The sequence below is a fragment of the Chelon labrosus genome (assembly GCF_963514085.1).
Source record: "Chelon labrosus genome assembly, chromosome: 22".
Taxonomy (NCBI): domain Eukaryota; kingdom Metazoa; phylum Chordata; class Actinopteri; order Mugiliformes; family Mugilidae; genus Chelon; species Chelon labrosus.
Window position 1 is genome coordinate 2,075,141 of NC_140355.1, and position 25,308 is coordinate 2,100,448.

At 40.2% G+C, this 25,308-nt stretch overlaps 1 protein-coding gene across 4 annotated transcripts; it reads left to right on the plus strand.

The window, feature by feature from the left end:
- Positions 1–82: 82 nt before the first annotated feature.
- Positions 83–22,425, plus strand: ythdc2 (YTH domain containing 2). 4 transcript variants are annotated; one of them, XM_084572260.1, is made up of 32 exons: positions 83–590; positions 1,784–1,949; positions 2,123–2,213; positions 2,986–3,182; positions 3,847–4,049; positions 4,303–4,469; positions 4,870–4,972; positions 5,891–6,047; positions 6,668–6,775; positions 6,860–7,005; positions 7,676–7,811; positions 8,105–8,231; positions 8,471–8,536; positions 9,796–9,974; positions 10,828–10,924; positions 11,123–11,210; positions 12,296–12,376; positions 12,464–12,546; positions 12,670–12,775; positions 13,154–13,273; positions 13,387–13,659; positions 13,988–14,114; positions 14,521–14,726; positions 15,105–15,294; positions 16,366–16,457; positions 16,791–16,910; positions 17,002–17,153; positions 18,463–18,610; positions 18,988–19,197; positions 19,275–19,457; positions 21,701–21,775; positions 21,871–22,425. In XM_084572260.1, the coding sequence occupies exons 2-31, from the start codon at positions 1,790–1,792 to the stop codon at positions 21,770–21,772; spliced, it is 4,188 nt and encodes a 1,395-aa protein (XP_084428386.1). In that variant the 5' UTR covers positions 83–590; positions 1,784–1,789; the 3' UTR covers positions 21,773–21,775; positions 21,871–22,425. The 4 variants fall into 4 exon arrangements, with proteins under 4 accessions (XP_084428386.1, XP_084428383.1, XP_084428385.1 ...); XM_084572257.1 differs by having other exon boundaries at positions 6,668–7,005; XM_084572259.1 differs by having other exon boundaries at positions 6,668–7,005; positions 18,991–19,197; positions 21,871–22,424.
- The last annotated feature ends 2,883 nt before the right edge of the window (positions 22,426–25,308 follow it).

Sequence of the window (25,308 nt, forward strand, 5' to 3'; positions counted from 1 at the left end):
ACTTACATTACATACCAAATATAGAAACAAAAAGCTATATGTGAATGTAAGCTAAATATTTCCGATTAATATAAAAGAATTGTACAGTTGCTCCATCTGTCCCAAAACCTGGTCATCTTGATGATTTGGGGATCCTTTGGTCCTGGTCAACCGTCACTGAAAGAAAAAATAACCTGTTTATCAAATAATCTAGCAAGATAATGTCTTGTCTCAAACACTGGCTCAGTGAGGCAGACCGGAAGTAACGGATTAGAGAGAGAGGAGCAGCAAAGGACGCATATTATTATTATTGTTGCTGTTGCTGCTTTTAGCATGAGCAGCAGTTGCAATAATATTGTTATGATCACTCCAAGACACTTTTTTGAGCGTGCTCGAATTATCTGGTCTCACATGCACTTACACACGGCTGTTACTTCTTTCGCCTCTTTACTCTTTAATTTTGAAAAGCTCGGACCGGATGTAGCGTCGTAGTCCTTTAGTTCGAAGGCACCAGAGGAAGAAGTAGGGCAACAGTGTTCAACGCTGCACAGCCATCCCTCACTTGTGAGTTGATAGGTTTAGAGCGCTGCTGAAGCTCTCCACTATTCAAGGTACACTACAGTATATTTATTGTGTTGGTGACACGGCTGCTCATGCCGCTAGCTGCGGCTTTTTAACCCGACGTTTCTCTCACTCCTAGCTAAATTAGTTCTGTGTTTCGATACCAGTGAAATGAAACGCACGAGCCGCTTGTGTATAGGCGTCTCAACAGCAAACTTAGCTAGTTAGCTAACCACTGCAACACTTAGTTTGAACTGCGACGAAAAATGACATTATTCACTATCCCATATAGAAGATACAGTTTGGACGTAGCTTCGCGCTTATCCGAACACTTATAACACGAGGGACTGCTCAAGGCAGCAAGCTTTGGAGAAATACAAAACATTAACCGGCTTTAACTAGCTATAAAAACACAGCAATAACGTTAAACAAGTACCGCATACAGTATATCTTTTTGTTGTCGTCCCGTGACTCTTCAGTTTGAGTCCCACTGCTGTCTGTAAAAAACTGTACAATAGGAAACAAGTTCAGGTAAAGCATTTCTACCCCTTTAAAAGGTCGAAACACGTGATCATTGCACTTTACCATTATCCAGATGAATAACGTCTGCCTCAGTCAAAGTCTAATGGGAGTCCTGTCGCATGAAATACATCTATTGGTGCAAGGTGCAACAAACGGCACCTGTTTATTAGAAAGTGCTCCTAATGACTATTTAAACCATTTAAAATAGGTCGTGTTCCCCTTTTCCACAAGATCTACACTTCTTGACACACCATACACTTGTCGTTGTGTTTTGATCAAGTAAATCAAGTTTTTATGAAGGGTCTTGGCTAATCTTAAATTTGCTAATATATTTCTGTAATATACCAAACAGATGTCTGTTGTTTTATTTATAGACATTTATGTATTGTCTTAATGATGACATTTAGTGACACCACTAAAGAGCACTATCCATTCCAACTCTACCTTCTCAAGTACAGGACTCAGTGTTGTTTAACACAGTCAGCCTTACATAGTGTCTAATTAAATTCTTTACAATTTGCAAAAGTTATTAACTCAATCAGGAGACATCTAACCTTTTACTTGATCACACAATCACAGCATTTTCTAATTGTTCCCATGCTCTCATTAGCTGATTTCTTGTATTCCGTTTACAGTAGTTTCCAACAGGTAAGCTGTAGGAAATGAATGGCTGTCTGGTTTGATGAATTGTGGTAACATGAACTGTTGAATTGTCTTGCAGGGCATCATGTCGAATGCAGGTGCAGCCTCACAAAAACCAGTTAGGAGCCGTAACAAAAACGCCCGTGGTTCCATCTCTAATGGCTTAAAAGAAATTCACATTGATGAAGAAGTCAAGATAGCAGTTAACAATTCTCTGGACAGGTTTCGCTACAGTGACCAGAGAGGTACCAGATCAATTTATTGTTATTTATTGTTACAAACTTCTGTTCGGTCAGACTCGTTAAAGGTTGTTATTGACAAATGATACGCAACAAACATGCTCAGTACTCATCCCAGTCCAGAACGGTATGATATTGAGTCTTGCGGAGTGTGCTGATATTTATTCTTTCCTGAACAGAGATGGAATTTCCTTCCTCCTTGTCCAGCACTGAGAGGGCTTTCATTCATCGAATGGCACAGTCTTTGGGTTACATTTCTAAGAGCAAAGGGTAAGTTCATCAGTAGCTTAGAAGATTGATAACTGCAAGTGAAAGGGACTTGAGAAAAGTCATTTACACATTATGGTTAGAAGTTTTTTTACAGCTAACTTGTATTAGTTAACTGGTTAAGCGGCTATTGTAGCTTTGAAGCCTGAACATGCAGTTGATGTGGATCTCCTCTAAATGAAACCTACATGGTTACTACAGAGATACCACAAGGTGATAACAAGTGTTGCTAGAATTGTCTGCTGTAGGTGTAAATTTACAACAAATCATCATTAAGGAAGTTGCAGAAAGGCAATAGCCTCCTCTTCACCAAAACACATTTACTAAAGTGAAGCCAGCTATAAACCATCTTCTCACTCCAGTTACAACGAATCCACAAAGGGACAGAAGCAATGTAAACACAGCGACTGCCTGACTGTAGTTTTGTGTTGGTAGTGACACAAGAAGAAATGAAAGCCTGTTACTGGTCTATGTGATGACACTCTGATGAGTGTGGCGGTGGTACTGAAATTCCATACTGATTATAAACTGGCTGTATTGGTATTTTATTTGGAGCAGAAATGTTGTCAAACCTTCAATATTAATAGATTGACATAATCACTGCAATGCAATCAGGCTTTGGTTATAGTTTCAGCGAAGTTTTGGTACCAAAACACATTTGTGTGTGATTTATCCACAAGGAAGGCACCCATGACAAGTAATGTGGTACTGGTTCATTCAAACTAGACTATCTTTGAAACTGTGATATGCTCATCAAGACATTTTTCTCTTTTAGAAAGGGAACAAATCGCTTCCTCACCATCAGGAAGAAGGATGGCTCGGACAAGCCTCAGCCTACCACAGCCCTCACACTTTCCCACAATTCCGTGTATTTCATCCGCAACCTGCTTCAGAGGTTTCCCACCAGCAAGAGGGAACGCACGGACGTGCAGATAAACAGCAAGGGTGGCATGTCTGTGGCTGCAGAACCTGGTGATTGTCATTGTCTGTGTGTAAAGTAGTACCATGCGTTAGGTTGCAGAGATGCACGCTAGTTAATATCCACTCTAAATGAGACAAATTGTAAAACTGATGTAATGATCTCTTCTGCTTTCTTGCCGTATAAAATACTTTTCACTCTTCACACTTACTACATGAAGAGAATATTAGTCGATGTACAATGCCTAAACTTAGAAGAGACATAAGGTCAGTCACAGTTAAATGTATGATAGGTAGTGATCGCCAGTTGCGGTGTTTGCAGTTTCTTTACTCAACATTCAGACTTGGCACCTCCTCCCTGGGTTAACAAGCGAACCAGTGCAGTGGTGGTCAAGCTAGCTAGAGCAACAATTAAAAGGGGCATTACTGGCAACACCATAGTAAATCAGGGATATACATGTTTTTCTTTTATAACCAAAACAGGCAGTTATATTCTAAAGCACAAACGTCCACATCACTGCACACAGTACTGCTGTATTTTTGAAGTGTATGCTTGTCCTCTGTGATACTCTATGCTGTGTGTGTATAGCTCAGAACCATACTCAGTCATACACATGGACCTGTGGCTCTTTATACACCCCGTAATATTGCATGCAGACTGTTTACTCAACAGAAGTGTTTTTCTGGGTCACCTAATATTCTGTGTCTCCTCCTTCAGACAACAGTTATGACAGGAACAGGGCAAGCGGACGCCTGAACAACGGTATTCCTATGGTACCTCGGAGGAGGAGTCCATCCGAGCTGGACAGTTTCCGGCGCGCCCTGCCTGTGTATGAACATCAGGAGGAGATCGTCCAGCTTATCAGAGAAAACAGGGTGGTGCTCGTGGTGGGAGAGACAGGCTCTGGAAAAACTACACAGGTGGGTCTGTGTGTGACAAACAGATCCAACTTTAACATCTCCTGACAGGTCAAAATGGCAAATCACGCAAATGACAAATGGCAAATCACTTTTCTCAGATCTTGCATTTAAACTAAAATGCAAGATCTGGGAATTGTGCTTGGGTTGTTTTTTTTATTTATATTCAGTCCATTTTTAATGACATCAGACTTAATCCACAAACACTGGATAACTTTTTAGTCTTTCAATTAACCTGCTTCTTTCTATTTTGAAGATTCCACAGTTCCTGCTGGATGACTGCAGCAAGAATGGAGAGCCCTGCAGGATCTTCTGCACACAGCCCAGACGGCTGGCTGCCATCGCAGTGGCTGAGAGAGTGGCAGCCGAGAGAGGGGAGAGTGTGGGCCAGACAATCGGTTACCACATCAGACTGGAGAGCAGGTAGAAGCTGCACCTCTAACCACTACTCCCCTCAAATTTCAAGTCTAGTTATACAAAAAAGCTACTTCTGATAGACTTAGCAGGTTTGTTATATTAAAAAAAGGAAGAATTCTACTAGGGACACAAATTTTAATACATTTTTTGATAATGATCACGTACTTCAACAATTAACACATAAATATGTCATAGCAATTGTGACTAACACATGACCTGAAGCTGGAATGTCTGAGTAATCGATAGAAGGTTTGCTTAGAGCCAGTATTTTCCTGGTTTTCCTTGCTTTCCACAGAGTTGCCCCTTCATCTTGGTTGAGGATGATTGTGAGCCATGTTTATTTGGCTTTTTTTTTTTTTTAAAAAGAATGTATTCAAGAACTAAGTGTTGACTTTGCAAATCTTAGGGTCTCTCCCAAGACACTGCTGACGTTTTGCACATGTGGAGTGTTCCTCAGAACACTGATGGCTGGAGATTCTCGTCTAGCAACTGTGACCCATGTTATTGTGGTAAGCATCAAGGCTATAAATGCAGACGCCATTCATTCTCAGAAAAAACAAGGGTAATTTTGGTTTATTTCCTATAAATGTGACTGTTTGGGTCGTTGTAACTTTTCACTCTCCTTCTGTGTAGCAATTCCTGAAAACGGGATTAGACATTATACGGATGGAACAGCAATTTTGCTGAATGCATTGGGGTTCTGCACCCAATACAGCTTGCTAGCTCACCTAATTACTGGCAGATTGATCCTCACATGATGATTTCTTTACATCTGTGAAGTGGATTCTGTGGATCCCCAACAGCTAAATAACACAATTCAGTTCAGTTCAATTCAGTTTTAATTATACAGCATCAATAACAAATCAATTGGTCTCAAGACGCTTTACAACACCCGGCCTGAAACCCCCAGAACGAGCACGAAGGTGACGGTAGAAAGTAGCAGCAGGAGGAACAAGAATAAATATGAATAAAACTGTTAGTGATAGCTGAAAAGTCAGTTCATTTTGATGGTGGACTATACACAGAGGAGGCATTAACTCAAATGGAAGACAAGACAAAGAGGGTGGCGGCAGATGCAGAATATATTGGACTCACTCTGTCTTGTGCAACTCCGCAATTGCCCAAAATATGACAGAACATGACTCTTAGAGCCACCATAGCAACATTTATGGGTAATATGCCATAATGAAATAAACCACAACTATTCCCCAAGAGTGACTCACCACCCGGCTGAAAAGCAGTGTTTTTGCTGCCCTCCTTAGTTGAATGTTTCACATCTGACTGCATCTAGCAGTGATGTTAAGTCCTATAGTACACCAGGTTAAACCACTGGAGGTCAGCAAAAACAAGAACTTCCAGTTTGAGTTTTCTTGTGAACTGACTGAGCAAATACAGTACATCATCTCAAACTGTCTTTATCGCAACAGGACGAGGTGCATGAGCGTGATGGTCTAACTGATTTCCTGCTAACTAAGATGAGGGAGGTGCTTCAGAAGATCCCTACTTTGAAAGTGATCCTCTCCAGCGCCGCTCTGGATATAGACCTGTTCCTTAAGTACTTTGGCTCCTGCCCTGTTATCTACCGTAAGTCACATGAACTTTTGTGGTTTGTCGGTCAGTTGGCTTTTCTGTGACAGTTGCAGATAACCTACAAGGAAGGCCTTCTGTTAAGATGACAAAGCTTTAAAAAAAAAACTGTTTAATGGGTTCAAACGTTTGGTTGCTTTGTAATAAATGTGTAACAAAAATGCAATTGCCTTTGCATTGCTGTCTGATACCGCCGAACTGGAAGGGGAAGAACCCTTCTGCCTATGTTCATTGGATTAGAGAGGTGATGTTGGGATTGGCTCTGGAAAAGATTAGGTATAGAGTGCACGGGTTGGAGGATAAATATGACAGAACCTGGTCACAGTTCATAACCTGCCTTTGCCTGACTCTGTATCTTTCTTTATTAATTAATTTATTTTTCTTTTTTTCTTTCTTTCTCTTTGACTGCTGTCCTAGTCTTCTCAATGCCCATATTCTGACTGTTGGAACTTTTTTTATGCCAGAGGCCCAGAATGTTGGTGTTATGACCATAATGATCTCTGAAGAAATTCAATGAGTTTGCGTTATTTTACAGTGCGAATTCAGTGTAAGGTTCACCTTTGTATATGGAATAGAATGTTAATAATTGTTATTTTTTTTATGTTTTTTTTCTCTAGTCAAAGGGAGACAGTTTGAAGTGAAGGAATTCTTTCTAGAGGACATTCTGAGACTGACTGGCTTCAACAGTAAGGACACCTGGAAATACAAGGAAGAGACGCAGAGAAGTATGAAGTCTTTATTCATTAATCGACAGCCTTTGGTCTGGTCTAGTCTCACTCACTGTGTCTATCCCTTATTCTGGTGCTCAGAGGAGAGAAAAGAGAAACGTTTGACTGAGTGGTGTGAGGCAGTGGAGACCGGAGCTGGGGACCAACCAAGGACCCATGTGTTTGCTCCAAGCTTACTGCAGGACAGTGGCTGTGGAGACAGAGAGGACAGGCCCTTCAACAAGCTGGTAAACCAAGTCACACACATTTAGAATTTATTTATTTATTCACTATCAAGATGTTTATTTAACACTATCAATTGATAGCTTAGATGTTCTTGAATGTAATCCAACAGTGGCAGTGTGTCTACCTACTGGAATTCAAAGCATATTACAGTCACAATGACACACCTACCCATTCATGTGCTGTCATGTAAATTTGCCATTGCTATTTAAATCTGACCTCTTTCTCGCCATCTAAAGACATTTGCATTGTGACTGCAAGGCCAGTTGGGGTGCAGAGGTACATAACAGTCTCCCAAAATGCATGGAGTTATCTATCATCTATCTAAAGATGTCACTCACTTTAAAAGCAGTTGAAACTATTTAGTTATTTAGGGATGCGGATTTCAGGCATTCTCACTTTACTTTACCAACTCAACTTGAAGGTTTGTAGTCTCTTAAAATGAACTTAAATTTGACCAGTAGGTGCAAAAACTTAAACATAGACCCTGACATGTTTTTTGGCAGAAGGCAGCTGTGTGTTTATTGTGTTCTATTTCGACTGCTCAACATTAATGAACGTCTAGATATTATTGTGGTTTACAACATCTCTCCTGTATAATAAAGTGTTTCTCTGTCTGGTGATTGTTTTATGTTTTTGTGTGAAACCTTACTGTTGAATCTGTTTGTGTCACAGACTGAGAACAGCACAGAGCAGCTGGAGCCATGGCTCATAAAAGAGATGGACTCCTGCATTACTAACATTTTTCTTAATGAAGACCAAGATGGCTTTATTCAGCTCTTCAACCTCATCCTTAATGAAAGTGTTAACGGTATGACTCTCATGGCTGATCTCTGTCAGCAGTCTCTGGAATTATTCCATGTTCACGTAAATTACAAAATAATAACGTACATGTTAAGAATAAATAATGTCTTTTTTTATTGATTCACATACAACACAGGAGCAATTCTGGTTTTCATAAGGAAGTGTCATGAAAACTAAATAATAAATCAAATCTAAATTTCTCCCATGAGCAGATATGTATGGGGTGCTTTAGTAAACACAATCTGCCAAATTTAATTTCAGTTTGACACTGACGGTTTCTTCATGCGTTCTTTTATTTAGTGGACTACACGCACAGTGAGACGGGGGCCACGCCTCTGATGGTAGCAGCAGGTCGAGGATTCCTTCTACCGATGGAGCAGCTGCTCAACATGGGTGCTGACATCAACATGAAGGCATCCAATGGATGGTAGGAAAATGTTAAATTACCTTAGTCACATTACAGTTTCTAATAATTCATATGTTTCATGATATGTCCTTTTATTGCAATAGAAATAGGTGACTCGTATAATTTAATAGGCTTTTGAAAAGAATAATGTGAAATTTAAGCCCGATATTTATTAAGTGACTAGTAATATAGCTGCATGCATTTTGAACTTTACTCTCAAGTCAACATATTCAAAGATCTTCAAACCCATTTCATTTTAGGACTGCTTTAGACTTCGCCACACACTTCCAGCAGGCAGATGCTGTGGATCTACTCAAATCCTCCATGTGAGTGTAATGACAACCTTAGCGCACAAAACAGTGAAATAAAATTGAAAATAACAGATTTTATTACACATTGTAATCTACAACACATGTATTGTGTTGTAGATGACATTTTTAATGGATAAATTACATTTTCTGTAATTCTACACTCAATCGTCATAGTGACAAAGTGAAAGTATATTTTTATTTTTTTTTGTTTTTAGTTTATTTATATTTCTTTGTCTTTTTTTTTTAACTTTGGGGAAAGTATTAAAAATCAAAAAGTGGAATTCTCTCTCTTAGTATTAAGATCATTTTAGTTGGCCCTCCATGGCAGATTGAGTCAATTGTAGTTTAGAAGGGCAAACACTTCTGTGTAAAAGGTCCAGCATATTCATATTGTCATGTAGTCCGAAGAACTCTCCTGTTACAATATTGCAGCAAGGCGTAGATCAGGGCAAAGGTATAAATCTATTCCTGAAACTTTGAGTGTTCCAGTCATCATAGTGATCTCAATAATGGTCCTAATGGTCTCTTAAACAAAGCTTCAGAAGTTCTTTGTAGGATGAACCTACAGCCAGGACAACCATCTCAGCACTCAATCAATCAAGTATTTACGGTAGAGTCACTAGTTGGAAATCACTTTGAAGTAAAAGACATATGACAGCCTGCTGTTTGCCAGAAAGCATTTAAGACTGACTGTGGTGAAACATTATTTGGCAGAACTCCAAGCACTATGTCTGGAGACACAAGGCACTCCTCATTTCCTGTCTGTCCTTATTATCTTTTCGGCAAAGTATGCTGGTGGCAGCACCCAGCTATTGGGGTACTTCTCAGCAGCAGGGATTGTAGTTCAGGGAAGTATGAATGCAGACATTAATATAAGGGCCACTGAAGAAAACCTGCTCCAGAGTGAAGTGATTTGAGGTCGGGGTCACAATTCATCATCTAAGACAATGCTGGAGTGTATTCATTTTTGAATGCCCCAGCCAGATTTAAGCCCAACAGAATGACCCAAAGATGGTAGTTCAGATAATTCCAATCCAGTCTGGTGGACTTTGACTGGATCTGCAGGAAGAAGGGCATAAACTACCCCAATGCAGGCGTACAAAGCTTTTAACAGAGAGATTTCACTTTTGGATTTTTAATAATTTTACAAATTCTAAAAACATGTTTTCACTTGTTCACAAGTGTCAGTTTTTAAATTACAACACTACAAATTATGCAGAAAGTGAACAGATCTAAATACTCTCTGAAGCCACTGTATTCTCGTTACTGAGCAGTCCTTTGGGAGAGGTGAGAAGCGTGGATGAGTCCGCTCTGGTGCAGCGTGCCACTGCAGAGATGAGCACTGAAGAGCAGGAGATGCTCAAACTCTATCACCACAGCTTTGATGATCAGTGGGTGGACCTGGATCTCATCATGGATCTGCTGCACAACATCTGCTCCACTACCAGTGATGGTGAGGCTCACCATTACGTACTTAAACAACATAGCTGCCTGTTGAGATGTTATTCATTATTCATGGCTACAGCAGAAGAACTACATGACCATGGTGACCTTTTGCCAAGTAAACATGGAATCACATGAGACGGTTATTAATACTAAGAGGAAGTACATCCAATTGACATTGTTGACATTAAGATTCAGAGTGGAATATTATCTCTGCTATAGAATGGTGTTGTTTGTCATACCAATATCTAAAAAGCTCTCTAATGCTCTCTAAGACCACCAAGTAATGTAAGTCACAGGCCAAAGCTTGTCTTATAAAATCTGAAGAGACAGAAATAGTAAGCAGTTAACAGAGTCTAATAATAAGGTCTTGGAATTGAAGCAATGGAGGTAAATAAAAAGGATTTATGGAGGTAGTGGAATCAAAATAGGGCAACTTCCTTAAACCAATGACTTGATTGGATTAGGTCTTCAGTTATTCTGTCAGCTGTTGCTCCATCACACCTCTTGCAGGCTTTTGTGTGAGGTGAGCCCTTTTAATGATCACCAGAGTTGTCCTTCTTGTCCTTCAGAGTTGCCGTCTATCTTTGGAAGTGGGTTGAGAATAAACCCAGACGTTCTTCCGTTCACCTTCCCCTCTGGGGTGCCATCTATTTTGATATTGTTGCACTTAGATCGCCCCTACAGATCTAGAAGCTGCAGCTTAGCACTTTAAGTTTGATACTTGTAAGCAAGTAATTACCTTCCTCCATCAAATAGACAGTATTAATACCAAGAAGTGATGTGCCATGCTGAGTTTAAGAAAATGCATCTACATGGCAGCCGTGTCACCAATCACCAGAATGTGTTCTTTTGGTCTTCAGGTGCTATCCTGATTTTTCTTCCTGGATATGATGACATAGTAGCGCTCAGGGATCGCGTCTTGTATGATGATAAGAGATTCTCCACCCACCCTGAGAGGTAAAATTTATACTATACATAAAAAGAATTGGGTTGAAATAATTGAAATAAATCCAGAATAACCTTAGAAGCAACACTACATTTTAATACAGGCTTTATTTTCATTGCTTGTGCTGTCACCGCTATCGGTTGTGCTGAGCATAGATTAGATTGCATGGCACTGTGTCATTTATTTTACAGAAGTGTGTTCTCTCTAAGCTACCAGGTCTTCACTCTGCATTCTGACATGCAGACGCAGGATCAGAAAAGAGCCATGAAGACCTCGCCCCCTGGTGTCAGGAAGATAGTAAGTCACTGATAAATAAAATTCTTTATTCAATGCATCTTTTCAACCTGCTACATACATATAAATGAATGGATTGTAGCTAATTTTTCATAACTCAAGAGCAACACATACCACTATATTCCAGCATTGTATCTGAACTGATACCCAATTAAAAACCAGACTTACATTGCAGATACCAACACAAGTACAGATGCTTGTTGCGTACAAAAGTTTAATAGGTTCAGAAAAAGGAGATAATACACGGCTATACCGATTTCATTTGTGAGTGTTGCTGCTTTTGGAGCATCATAGACAAATAATGCAATAGCTACAATAAATTAGTAGGAGAACTGATAGGTAAGCTTGCTCCTTTATATAGAATTACAGTACGGTATATTTGAGAAACATTTAATTTAACTGAGCGAGGGAATCCCTGGGACCCCAATCTCACCCCAAGATCAGGGTCATAGTCCCCATTAAATTAAGACAGGTGGAAGAATAAATATTTCCAGTGAGTATTGTTTAGGCAAGACCCTGGTGGTAGTGTTTTTTTCTGCTGTGTGCCTTATTAATGATAAAATACAGTTCAGATAATGATCATTTAATATTTATATTAGTTCATGGAACACAAGTGAAATGATCTGATATTTCAGCAGCACAGTTTCTTTAATTTTTGCAACTGATTTTTTTAGTACACAGACCGTATTCATACCAGCACTTGTGCCAAATTAAACAGTACTGTACAAAACTTTCAGGTCCCTGATGTTTTCATTCTTATCCTTACCAGTAAGAGAGGTGTGGGATAGATCACATAGTTATTCAGCAGTAGTACACAACACAAAGAACAATACCAGAGTCATGAAAACTATCAGCAGTCACTAGAAGAACACAAAGTCTGGAACACCCTGTCTGCCAAGAACCTTCAAAAACTGTGGCACAAGTGTACAGTACTGATCTTTACTATGAGTTAATAGTATGGTTTTCCCTTTTTATGTAATCTAACACATTTTTCTATGTGCCTCCAATTTTCTTTCAAATCACGTTGCAGTAATCTAATACCCACTCACTGTGAAACTAGATTATACCTCGTCCTTTTTCTCTTACAGATTCTTTCTACTAACATTGCTGAGACAAGCATCACCATCAACGATGTGGTCTTTGTCATTGATTCGGGAAAGGTCAAGGAGGTGCTGTCGCTGTTCGATTTACAATATGAGAGTAGCATCTAACAATGGGAAAAGTAATTTGCTAATCCATGTTGTTTCCTTTTTTAGAAGTCTTTTGATACCCTCAGTCATGTATCCATGTTAAAGACGGTCTGGATCTCAAAAGCCAGCGCGCTGCAAAGGAAAGGAAGGTAACATCAATAGTGTCCACATGCTTAATATTCAATCTGCAGCATGTCTCCTGCCATTTTATGCTCCTTAAATTCAGCCGTTTATTTTTCAATCCTCTAAAAAATCTTGCGACGTGTCCACAGAGCCGGGCGATGCAGACCAGGGGTTTGCTTCCGTTTGTTCAGTCGACTCAGGTTCAACAACATGCTGGAATTCCAGGTTCCACAGTTGCTGCGGATGCCGCTGCAGGTAGACACACACAGAGCCATATCTAACTCTTTATTATGTTATACTGACTTTATTGGTTCACAAAGTACATCAATAAGTTGTTTCTTTTTAATTCACTGAAGTTACTGCATTTACGATTTATTTATAACTAATCAATCAAAGGATTTGTATCATATATTTCAATTTCCCATTCTATATGTATGGGACAGAGAAGGCAGAATTAACTAAGTGATTTTGATGAATTAAATGTGACTGCTATTTTTTTTTATATATTTATAAACATTTGTCAAATAAGAGCCACACAACCAACTAATTAAGGCAATGAAATTTGGTTTACTGATATTTTGCTTCCTCACTTTATCTTTGGTATGTAGACTCATGTCATGTTGTGTGTTTAAGGAACTGTGTCTGCAGACCAAACTGCTGGCCCCCTCCTCATGTCTAGTAGCGGATTTCTTGTCCAAAGCTCCACAGCCTCCTCCTGCACATGCAGTCCGTAACGCTGTTCAAATGCTAAAGGTAACAAAATTCTGATTTCTGACACAGTGGGCTATATACAGTATTTACTTTATGTATATGCACGCTAACATATTCTTTGTGTTTGTATCGACACACACCACCTTTCTCTTCAGACAATAGATGCTATGGACCAGTATGAGGACCTGACAGATCTGGGCTACCACCTGGCTGATCTACCTGTGGAGCCCCACCTGGGCAAGATGGTGCTGTGCGCTGTTGTCCTCAAGTGTCTGGACCCCATTCTAACCATTGCATGTACTCTAGCCTATCGTGATCCCTTCATCCTTCCCACCGAGGGCTCTCAGAAAAAAGCGGCCCTACACTGCCGCAAGCGTTTCACTTCCAACACTTTCAGTGACCACATGGCCTTGCTGAGAGCTTTCCAGGTAAGCAGGGATCCTTTTGAGATGTGTGTGTCTGGATGAGAGCTTGGTTTGAGGGGTTGTAAGGGGATCCTCTTAGCCTCTGTATTAGGACTCACGTCACAATACATTTTGAGGCAATAACATATTTCTACTATGAAAAATGCTATTTACAGTTCCTACTTTTCTCAAGTCTACACCTAGTCTTTTGAAATACATGTTTATTTTACCTCTACAGGTCTCTAAAATGGCCACTGAAGTAATGTTGCCTGGCAGTATAAGGTCATATTCTCAAGCTCAGATGAATGCTAATGTTGGATGATTTTGTCATGTTTGTCCTCTGCGGTGCCAGGCATGGCAGAAAGCTCACAGTGACGGTTGGGGGAGAGCCTTCTGTGACAAGAACTTCCTGTCCCAGGCTACCATGGACATGATACTTGGCATGAGGACACAGCTGCTGGGACAACTCCGTGCTATTGGTCAGTTTGAGTCTTATTTTGTTTATCTTTTATTTACTTATTTATGTCAGTTTACTTACTCCACTATGTGTGTTGTATCGCCCATACAATAAACTAGTTCTGGTTTAGGTTTCTGGATGTTCAGGACTAGTGAGTGTAATGAGAGTTTATCTGTTCCATTAGATGCACATGATACTTATACATAGAGTCAAAAATGTCAGCAGGTCATCTACAGAGAGTAAGGGTTAGAATAAAAAGATTAACAACAGATTTCAGTTTTAAAAAAATGTAAAAACATGTTTTCAATTGATAATTGAAAACATGTTTTTGTATTGAATGGAAAATTACACGTAAAAAGTTTGTTGCTCAGTTTTAAAGAATTTAGAAGAACTTGACATTAAGTCATTGTGCCTTTTTCTCCCCCCAGGTTTTGTGCGGGCCCGCGGAGGCAGTGATATCCGTGATGTGAATCTAAACTCTGAGAACTGGGCCGTGGTGAAGGCAGCCCTGGTGGCTGGCATGTACCCAAACCTGGTTCATGTCAACCAGGAGACCTCCCTGCTCTCCAGCAGCAGAGAGAAGAAGGTTCACTTTCATCCTACGTCTGTCCTGAACCAGTCCAAGTTCAAGGAGGTAGGAGTACTAGTATCTAGGAGGATCTTCTTCACCTTCCACCCCCTGAGCATTGCCATACGGGCCAGACCTTTACAGCTGTGTTTGAGTGAATTTTTTTTTTTTTAGCATTCATAACCAGTTATCACAAATGCTAAGAACCCATATGTAAACTGATTTTTTTTACATAATTATGTAGTAGGTTAGAGAAAGGTTTTTTTTATATTTTATTTGCTTTTATGCATAATAGATGAATAAACTGCAAACCAAACATTATTATTGAGAACAATTTATGTGCTTTGTATTACTAGTTATTTACTAGGTAGAGGACAGGAGCCGTGCAAATGAAAGCACTGCACTGTAGATGTGTAGTCATCATTGTTTGTTTTTTCTATTTAGAACAGTCCAGCCAAATCAACCCAGGCCCTTCCCACAGACTGGCTCATCTATGACGAGATGAGCCGAGGACACAGGATGGCCAGTGTCCGCTGCTGCTCCATGGTGACTTCCATCACCGTTGCCATATTTGGAGGTTGTGCTAAACTACACTGCTCCACCCTCCATGAACCTGCTGTACAGAACACTACTGGTAAACAGAAACTTTTTTACTGCATATTTTCTCCACTACATGTCCAGGTATGTGTATGTATCGGTACAGTCCTATGTTTTATATGGCACAAAATATGACAATATCTGTCTGTCAGCTTTCAACCCTTCACACAAGAAGCTATTTTGGCAGTTTGGCTTGTGGATCACCAAAGAATACATCACAAAGAACAATGAACCAAGATAGGCAAAACCAAACCAGTCCTACATAAACATATGAGTCACAGACATGGCCATCTATTCACTTAAAAAAGATCTTTGCCAAGGCCTACTATTATTAGTGTGTTCAAGTTTGAGATTAAAGAGAATAATATAGAATAGTGGGAAGGTAGTATGGTTTAAGATAGTTTCCATCTACAGCTATTATACATTTTCCCTTCTCCATGCACCTAACCAAAAATCCCTACTTCCACAAGTTAGTTAGCATGAATCATGTGATCATTCTGACCTTCTGACTTTCAGTCTAACATTTGTAGACAGCATGCACTGTACGTAATCTGCAAGACGCTCTCCTCCTCATTCTGTCCACAAACTAATAGACACAGATAACATGCTTTGGGTTCCAACCAAGAATAAGGACACAACACCCTTTGTAGATAGAGAAAAACTGATGGCTTATCAACTCTATTGCAAAACAAAATACCCAGAGGGACATGGTCACAAGCCTTTGACACAAATTACATGGAAACTGAATGAGCAGTCTCCCAAGATATCTCCAGAACATGAACAAGTTGGACCAGGATGGTCATTTTTCCTCCTTGATTTAATTCTCTTTTCTAGCACCGTGGAATAAGTGTTCTCGTTTTGATAACAGAACTGAACATAAACCAAATCATCCTTACACTGTCTAAGCACTTCAACATTCTCACCCAGAGATATTCACTTGGTCTGGTTTCTGGCGTTGCCTTATCCTTATAATGTGATTCTTCGGCCTTCTGACTGGTTTGATATCTTAGGACCACTCTACCAATTGAAAAGAGACATGGCCTTCCTAAATGTTGTAACCACTGTTAAAATCACTTCACAGTATTTCAGGTCTGTCTGTTTTCTTCAGACAGTCCACTAGAAGACCTCAGTGACAGTGACACAGAGGACCTTTCAGAGATGAGGATAGATGACTGGCTCGTCTTCCATTTGGACAAAGAGGTGAATGAACATTCCTGTCAAAACTAACCTCTCAACCTTTTGACTCTTACTTTATGAACACTGAAGACATTTGTCTCCCTATGACAACACCTTGATTGTGTTCTGTACCAGTGGTTCCCAACCTTTTTGACTTGTGAGGCAAAGGTGACCACAGAAGCACACTGACTGTGATTGGGCTTAACTGAAATAAATTTGTGATGGGTGCAGTACTTATACTTTTTGTTGTGTGTCTTTGTAACCTTAAGACACTGCATCTCTCTTATACTTTTACTGTTGTTACTGTTGATGGTGGATAGGATGTGACGCTCCCTCACTTGTTGTGTATCTTATCAGGCTGCAGGTCTGGTGATTGAACTGAGGCAGAAGTGGCAAAATTTGTTCATCAAGAGGATCCGTTGTCCTTCAAAGCCCTGGTCTCAGCAGGATGAGGCTATCATCCAGACTCTGGTTTCTGTATGTGATATTCTTCTTTGTTCCTCTACATTTCACTTGACTGGATAGATGGCCTTTGCTTACTGACTGGAGTTTAACTGACCTCCTTCAGGTGCTTGGAGCAGAGGAGCAGGCAGCCGGCCTGCAGCAGCCCACAGGGATTGGTCAGCGACCCAGGCCCATGACATTGGAGGAAGGGCCGAGGGCCTCTGTGAAGAACTCCAAGAACAGCCCCCAACTACCCACCAGCACCACCAGTGACAGGTATCATGAATTCTCAGAACTGATGATGATGTTTTTTTTATGTTCAGAATGTCATGCTTGGTATTAGAGTAACAGTCAAGCACATATCACCACTTCTGTCTTTAGATTTGAAGTATACTGCTGTTTTTTCTTAAACATCATCTGCTAAATGTAATTATGATAGAAGACCAGGGGAATGTTCTAAGATTGTATTACTATGTACAACTACCTATTGGTACTCAAAGCAGTACAGTCACAATGACAAATCTATCTGTTTGGTCACACAAGCACACACACATTCATACAACACATCCAATGTCTTGTACTGGGAGCAATTGGTGGTTCGGTGTCTTGCTCAAGGACTTTTCGGCATGTGGCATGTTCTGGGGATCTAACCGTCTGTTTCATGGATAACCCACTCTAGCAAAAGTACTCCGGTGGTTGACCAGCAGGTCATGGAGTTGCAGCAACAAACTGGTACTAGATCAACTACTCATGACCGTTTAAGGACATGAGCGTTTTTAAATAGAATGGTCTTCTCTGTCCTCTCATGTAGACAGTCTCAGTGTTGCTCTTTCAGTCTACTCTGCTACTTTATTTTTTTTGCCTTTTTTTTAAATGTCTGTTCACACGTGGTCTTACCATGCATTTCAACTGACCGTTGCACAACTCAACTCCTCCCTGAGATAAAACCACTGACAGGAGAAGTAAATCGCATCGACCATCTTGTGATAATTCAGTGTTCTGCTGGGAAACCTTTGGACCTGGCATTCATGTGGATGTTACTTAGACATGTAGCACCCACCTAGACCAGACCAGGCACCCCCATCCCATAGCAATGACACTCCTTGATGGCAGCAGCCATCCCCAGCAGGATGCAGCCTGACACAGACACACACACAAAAACTCTTTAGTAACAAGTCAAAAAAACATGAAGAACAGCACAAGTTGTTGACCTGGCCTCCAAATTCACTAGATCCCAAACTGATCAAGTATCTGTGGGATGATCCACAGAGGCCCCTCCCCTCAACCCATAGGACCCAAAGGCCCCCACTAACAACATTCTGTTGCCAGACACCACAGGACACCCTCAGAAGGCCCATGTCCATTCTCTGATGAGTCACAACTGTTTTGGAGGCACAAGGGAGACCTACACAATATTAGGAAGGTGGTCATAATGTTATGCCTGATAGGTATATGTGGCCCTTCACCCAAGACCAGGGGTGAACAGAGCCAGGCATGTTCTTGCATAACGTTTCATACAGTGTCATTTTCTGCTTGCCTGGGCTGGTCATGCTCATATTAATGCTACTTTAACTGTTTTCCTCAGGTCTTGTCGGATTCCAGCAAACAGCAGAAATGAGTCCTCACTGTCCATCAATCATCTTTCTGATGATCCCCACTCTTCCAGTAGTTCTTCCTGCTCTGTGGCTTTGGACAGACCCTCTGACACACATGGTCCCTCCACCTCAGGAAAGGTATTCACTGTCAGCCAAACACTGTTAATATTACAAAATCTGCACATTTGAACACAACCACTAATTATTCATGCATGCTGTAATCCATTTATTTTCTCTTTTATAATCTTTTAAAAGTGTACAGTATATTTGCACCTTTATAACATTGTTCTAATCTATTTACATTTTGTTATCTCTCTGCCTATTTTCTGGCAGCTAATGAAAATACTGTGTTTGTCCAATGTCCTAGTGAGTTTGGACAATTACTGAGATTTCTGTTTCATTAAGAGCATCTCATTTGTGGGAATTGCAGGTACATTTTACTAGTTAGTTGCTCATCAGGTAAAAGGTTGGTTTGTCAGTTTTACAATGTTTTTTTTTCCACTCCTTGTTCCCAGCAGTTCTTTAAGCCAGCGTCCCCTCGGACGGTCTTTTCATCAGTCCGATACTTCATTATGAAGAGCAGCAACATCAGGAACGTAGAAATTTCTCAGCAGAAAGGGATCTGGTCTACTACACCAACCAATGAGAACAAACTCACCAAGGCCTTCCTGGGAAATAGCCTCATCATCCTCATCTTCTCTGTCCAGAGCTCTGGACACTTCCAGGTAAAACTGACAGGAAAACAGATCGGATGTGGCAGAACTCTGACGAATAAAACTAACACATTTGACCTTTTTCACAGGGTTATGCCCGCATGACATCAGCCATCGGTCAGGAGAGCTGTCAGGACTGGGGCCTTGTGGGACTAGGTGGAGTTTTCAGTGTAGAGTGGATTCACAAAGAGAGTCTTCCTTTCCAGTGCACCCAACACATCCTCAACCCATGGAACGACAACAAGAAGGTCCAGATCAGCAGGGATGGACAGGTGCATACACACAGAGCAGCTGAGTCTGCTTCATATCAGAGATAGATGAAGAGAACCCCATAACTCTTAGCTATAATTTGAGGGTATTCACTTCAACCATTTTCTTACACTATCCTTTATTTTCGGGGGCTCAAAAGTGAATGGACACTTAACTCAAAGGCTGTTTCATGGAGAGACTTAAGACATTGCTTCAATATGTCTTCAGCAACTGATCAGATAAAAGGTCTGGAGTAGTTTTCAAGTGCGGCATTTATATTTGGAAAAATGTTGCTCTGTTGCTCAAAGGAATATCCATCCTAAGGATATAACAACAAAACAAACCCATCAGAGACATAGCAGGAGCATTTGCAGTGGCTGAATCAACAGTTTGGTAGATTCTGAGAAAGTCCTGAATGTCTGAAGAAAAACACATTCATAACATCCAGCTAAGTGAAGAACAGACTCTAGGAGGGAGGCATATCATTATCCAAGTCCACAAAGAGAAGACTGCACAGTAAAAGCACAGAGGTTTACCACAAGCTGCAAACTATTCATTATCGTCATGAACACAAAGACCAGATTAGTATGAAACTCAGATCAACCTGAACCAGAATGATGGGTACAAAATAGCATGGGGAAGTCTTGATCTGCAGCATGTACTGTACATTAGCTGTAAAATGGCGTATGGGGAGTGTGATGCATTTTCATGCATGGCTGGAGACACAACTAAAGTCAGGAAACACACAAACAAAACAAACTGAACACAGCTGCACTAAAGGCAAAGAATAACAAAGGAGGAGAACATTCCTTGGTGATATCCATGGGCACCAGACTTCAGGCAGCCATGGAATGCAAACTATTTTGGACAATGCATTAAAAACCAACCCTTTATTTATGATTATATCAATTTGTCCAGTCACTTTAGAGCCCCTGAAAACACTGTGTATAAAAATAGTTGTAATTCCTGCAATTCAAGTGTGCATGTGTGTGTGTGTTCTAACATATACAGTTCAAAATAAGTAGCAGTGTGTTTACTAGTAAAACATAAAATCCTCATAATAGCCATACACACAAATGTATTGCGGACATTGCACATTCTTTTCCAAATCAAATCATGAAGAGAATTTTTATTTAATTTGTTATTACAAGCTTTCTATTGGATTAAGGCCCGAGGAGTGGTTTGGCCACTCCATAACATTAATCTTGTTGGTCTAGAACCAAGATGCTGCTCCCTTACTGCTGTGTTGTGGTCGCTGTCTTGTTGAAACACACATTCATTTCAGAGGCATTTCCACTTTGGTATAAGGCAAAATGACCTCCTCAAGTATTTTGACATATTCAAACTGATCCATGATCCCTGGTATGACATAAATATGCCCGACACGATAGTATGAGAAACATCCCCATATCATGATGCTTACGTACTGTGACTTGAATTCAGTGTTTGGGGGTTGTTTAACGAACAGTTTTGCTTTCATCAGTCCGTAAAATGTTGGACCATTTCTCTTTAGTAAAGTGAGCCTCTTCAGCACACTTTTGCAACAATGGGACTTTGCTGGGGCTTCTTGCCGATAGCTTGGCTTCACATAGGTGTCTTCTAATTGCTGCAGTACTTGCAGGTAACTTTAGACCGTCTGAGTCTTTGTCATTTTGATTATTCTTCAATCTATTCCAATGCTAGGTTTCCGTTTTCTTCCATGTTTATGTCATTTCAAATGTTTTAAAATTGAAACCAAGAAGAAGGTTTGAGATCATTTTAGTTTAGAAGCCTATCATTTTCTACACTTCTTTATATGTCTTTTATCATTTTTAATCAAAGTGCTCTTCTGAGCAATGTCTGACCCAACGACCCATTTTACTAATCCTCTATAACCATTTACAGCATTTGCTGCCTTTGTCCTTAAATAAGAGCCACCTGTTCATTCTGTTTTTTCACAGAATGAATGACCTCACAAACTGAACTCCACACTGCTATTATTTTGAACATGTCCCTTTCAATTAATGATTCAATTACACAGAATCAGCAGCATGACTGTTGGGTCTGTTGGTTTTTTACTTTTATTACTCTGCTACACCTACTAGTGAATAATTAAACTGTATACTTTAATAAGGAACCATCAATAATGCTTTTCAATAACAATCACACAACACACCGTTATGCTATGCATCACATTGGTTACACACTGGTATTGACATCTGCAGTTGTAGGTGCCACAAAATTAGCACAACATATTTATATAAGTTTTTTTTTTTGTTTCATGTAGGAGTTAGAGCCCCAAGCAGGCAGCCAGCTGCTATTACTGTGGGAGAGGAACTCTGGTAACCAACTTCAATAAGAGGTACCATACACTACAAATATATATATACAGTATATATGTCAATTAGTTTATAGATGTTTTACATATTTCATGTTTTACTTCTGTTTGGCTTTCAGCGGTTCACTGCACCGGAAGAGATTAATTTGAAGAAGAGAAAGTTCATCTCTTGTGTTCTGTTTCTCTTCCTTTTGTTTTTAACATGTGAGATCTCAACCATTTTTATTCAAAAAGGTACATGCGTTCTTAAGCCGTTAGTTCACCATGAAATGTCTGTGGTTCTATAAGTGTTCTAAACTGAATTTAAAAAAACGAAATAATCTGACATTGTGCTTGTTGAGATGATGTCTAGTTTGTTTTTATGGTTTGTTTTGACAGGCTGACGTGAGAATGTCTGTGTCTGTGTCAGTGTTCTGTTCTATTTGTTCAAGCTTCGTTCTGGTGCCTTTTATTGTGCCTCGTGATTTACTGGGCATTATCAGAGACTGTTTAAGGAACTGATGAATACACAATAATTTATGTTGTTAGAATTTAAACATTAAAGCCTAGTTTGTTTTTGATGCTTTTTGAGAATGATGGACTGTTGAGGTGGGACATGATTGTATTAATAGGGAAACTAAATAAATTAAAAATTCATTTAATTTATGTTTGGTTCAGTTTTACTTCTGTAGCACCAATAACAATTCCAGTTGTCTGAAGATGCTTTACACGACCGAGAGCCTGAAACCCTTCAGAGCAAACACTGAGACAGTTCTTCCTGTTACAAGGGAACAGGAAGAACTGTCTTAGATCTGATTGAGGCCAACAAAGACAGAGGACGGAGAAGCTGGAGGAACAAGATGACACATCTGCCATGCATGCATACAACTGATAAAAGAACACATTCAGCATCTAAACGGGATACTAACAAGATTACAAGATATACGGCTAGAGCTGGTATTCAAAACGATTTAATGGGTATGGCGTGGGAATAACAGGGCCACACAGCTAATAACATGCTATAGAGTAGTAACAGGACATAAGAAATTCGAGTATAAGTGCTCAGTGCTTCATAGGAAGTCCCCCAACAGCCTAGCGCTATAGCAACATAACTATGGGATGTTTTAGATTCAGATTTCAGGTTCAGAAAACTTCATTTGTCCCCGGGGGGGCAATTTAAGGCACATGTGAGCAGCATGACCTGCCAAACAAGACACTTTTAAAGAAACAAAAAAATAGAACAATACAAAATATACACAAAAACAATAAAGAATTGCAGAGAGGGTAAGTGTAAACAGGAGTTACAGTAGAGATGGCGTCAGCCTCTCAAACTCAGTCTTAAACATAATCTCATCTTAAAACCCTGTTGTCACTGATGTCCTCTGACTGTCTGAGATCTGAGAGCAGCCAGAATCTGTATGGAAGATGAAATGACCTGATAAAAATGTAGGTCCATTAATCAGTTGTTAATCATCAGTTCAGGTCGATCCAATCACTGGAACAAACGGCACACCACACCACAGCATGGATCACTTCAGCTAGCTGTTTGATTTACTGGAATCATGGGATTGACTCAGAGAGGTGATTCTCATGTACGTGCTTCTGGTCTTGCTAGTTTTTGAGCTCACCTTTACTGTACATAGCGCCTTTCTACCCGTTGGTGGGATGCTGGAAACTGACCCTGAGTTTGTTTGAATCCAAGAGGCAGTGGTGGCTGCATGTAGCTAACCGCAGAAATGGACAAGTCTAGTTTGAGCAGAGCTGCATATTTTACAAATGAGGAGCACACTAATAGTTTAGACAAATATCTAACTGGCTTAAAGCAACAGATGCAGCTGCATAAAAGAATACAAATAATAATAAGAATACACAAATACAGTAATCGTATTAGTGAAGGCTCCTCCATTAAATGAATGTGTTGACTATGGAAGCTTTATATTTGTTGTGTTTGATAGCATTAGCTTTATTCTTTTAGCTGCAATGGAGCTGTCAACTGAACTTGGGAGCAAATAAAAAATACATTAAGAAAATACTTGTAAGTAGTAATAAGTAGGTATACTTAATATGTTATAAGACTACTTTTAATACTTCAGTCAACCTCTATTTTAGGATGATATTGGTATATAAAAGCACAGCAGTGAACAGTGAAGGTGCAAGGAGCAAAGTCATGCATAACAGTGAATACAGTCTGCTGCACTTAAAGTGTACTGGCAGCATAGCTACTGTTCATGAAGCTGACACAGATAAACCACTCCCTCTAACGCAACTAGTTAAAGTTGGTATATTAATCACTTGTATTATTATAGATTTTCAGCTTTTTAAATTCACACCTGGCTTAGTTTTTGAACTTTGTTTGAACTTTTGGACTCAACCTCCGCCCAGAGGAAGTTCAGCATATTTAGGATATCTTTTCATTATCTGGTTTCACTAAGCCGAACAACGACAATCTCGCTGAGCTGTCACGTGATGGTGGTTATCAGCCCAACTGCCCCAGGATTTCTGGGATGACGGGAAACTAACCGCGAGTGTGTTTGTATCCAAGTGGCAGTGGTTGCTGAATGTCGCTAACTGCAGAAATGGACAAGTCTAGCGGCTGCAGGGCAGCATATTTTACAAACGAGGAGCACGCTAATAGTTTAGACAAATATGTTTAAGTTAAACGTCTAATCTAGGCTTGAAGCAACAGATGCAGCTGCATAAAGTCACGGTGAATGTGTAAGTTAATAAACTATTATCACTGCAGCATCTTTGGGGTACTGCAGTTATATTTGTGAAGACTCTTCCATTATATGAATGCGTTGCTTAGATGTAGGAATGTATGATAATCTAAAATGTATTCTTCTACATGCAACCCAGTGCACTTAGTCTTCCCTACAATAGTGTCTGACTTGCAAGTCATGATATTAACAGAAAAAGCACAATAGTGCAAAGTGCAGGCATCACAGTGCATAGAGTCTTCTGGACTGTAAGTGCACAGGCAACATATGGTGCTGGTCCCTGAACATTCTCGCCCTCAGCTATGTGCACACCAAGATCTGTGGTATTTGTTCCATATGGTAATCCCATTTTCCAGGAGACTTAACTGGTAAGAAGACAGCGCTTTTACTCGTGTTGATTCATCTTGAACCTAAGAGCAGTTTACCACCATGTTACCGTGGAGATGTGCCCTGCTAAGAGGTGACCTGCTGTTGTAATTCTAAACACGCATCATGGCCGTAAAGAAAATGCTGGTGGCATACGCTTCAGTGGAAAGGACACTTTTGAAAACACATTGACTTGTGGTTAGTCCTCCCTGGCTTCTTCCAGTAGTCTTCCAGTCTAAAGTGAACAGCTTCATCTTCTTTTCAGTCGGCCAGCCACAATCCAGGTCTTGAGCTGGCAAGGCTAGCCCGCCGCCTGATCACCATCCTGAGCCGGAACAATCCTTTCCTGCTAGCTTTGTGCCTAGTCCAGCATCTGAGCCAACCGGCACCTGAATGGCAACCCAAGTTGTGGGTAACTTGGGCCTGCTTCACTGGTGACACACATGCTGGGCAGATACCTCAACATGTTTGCTATGACTGGGCAACACTGGAATG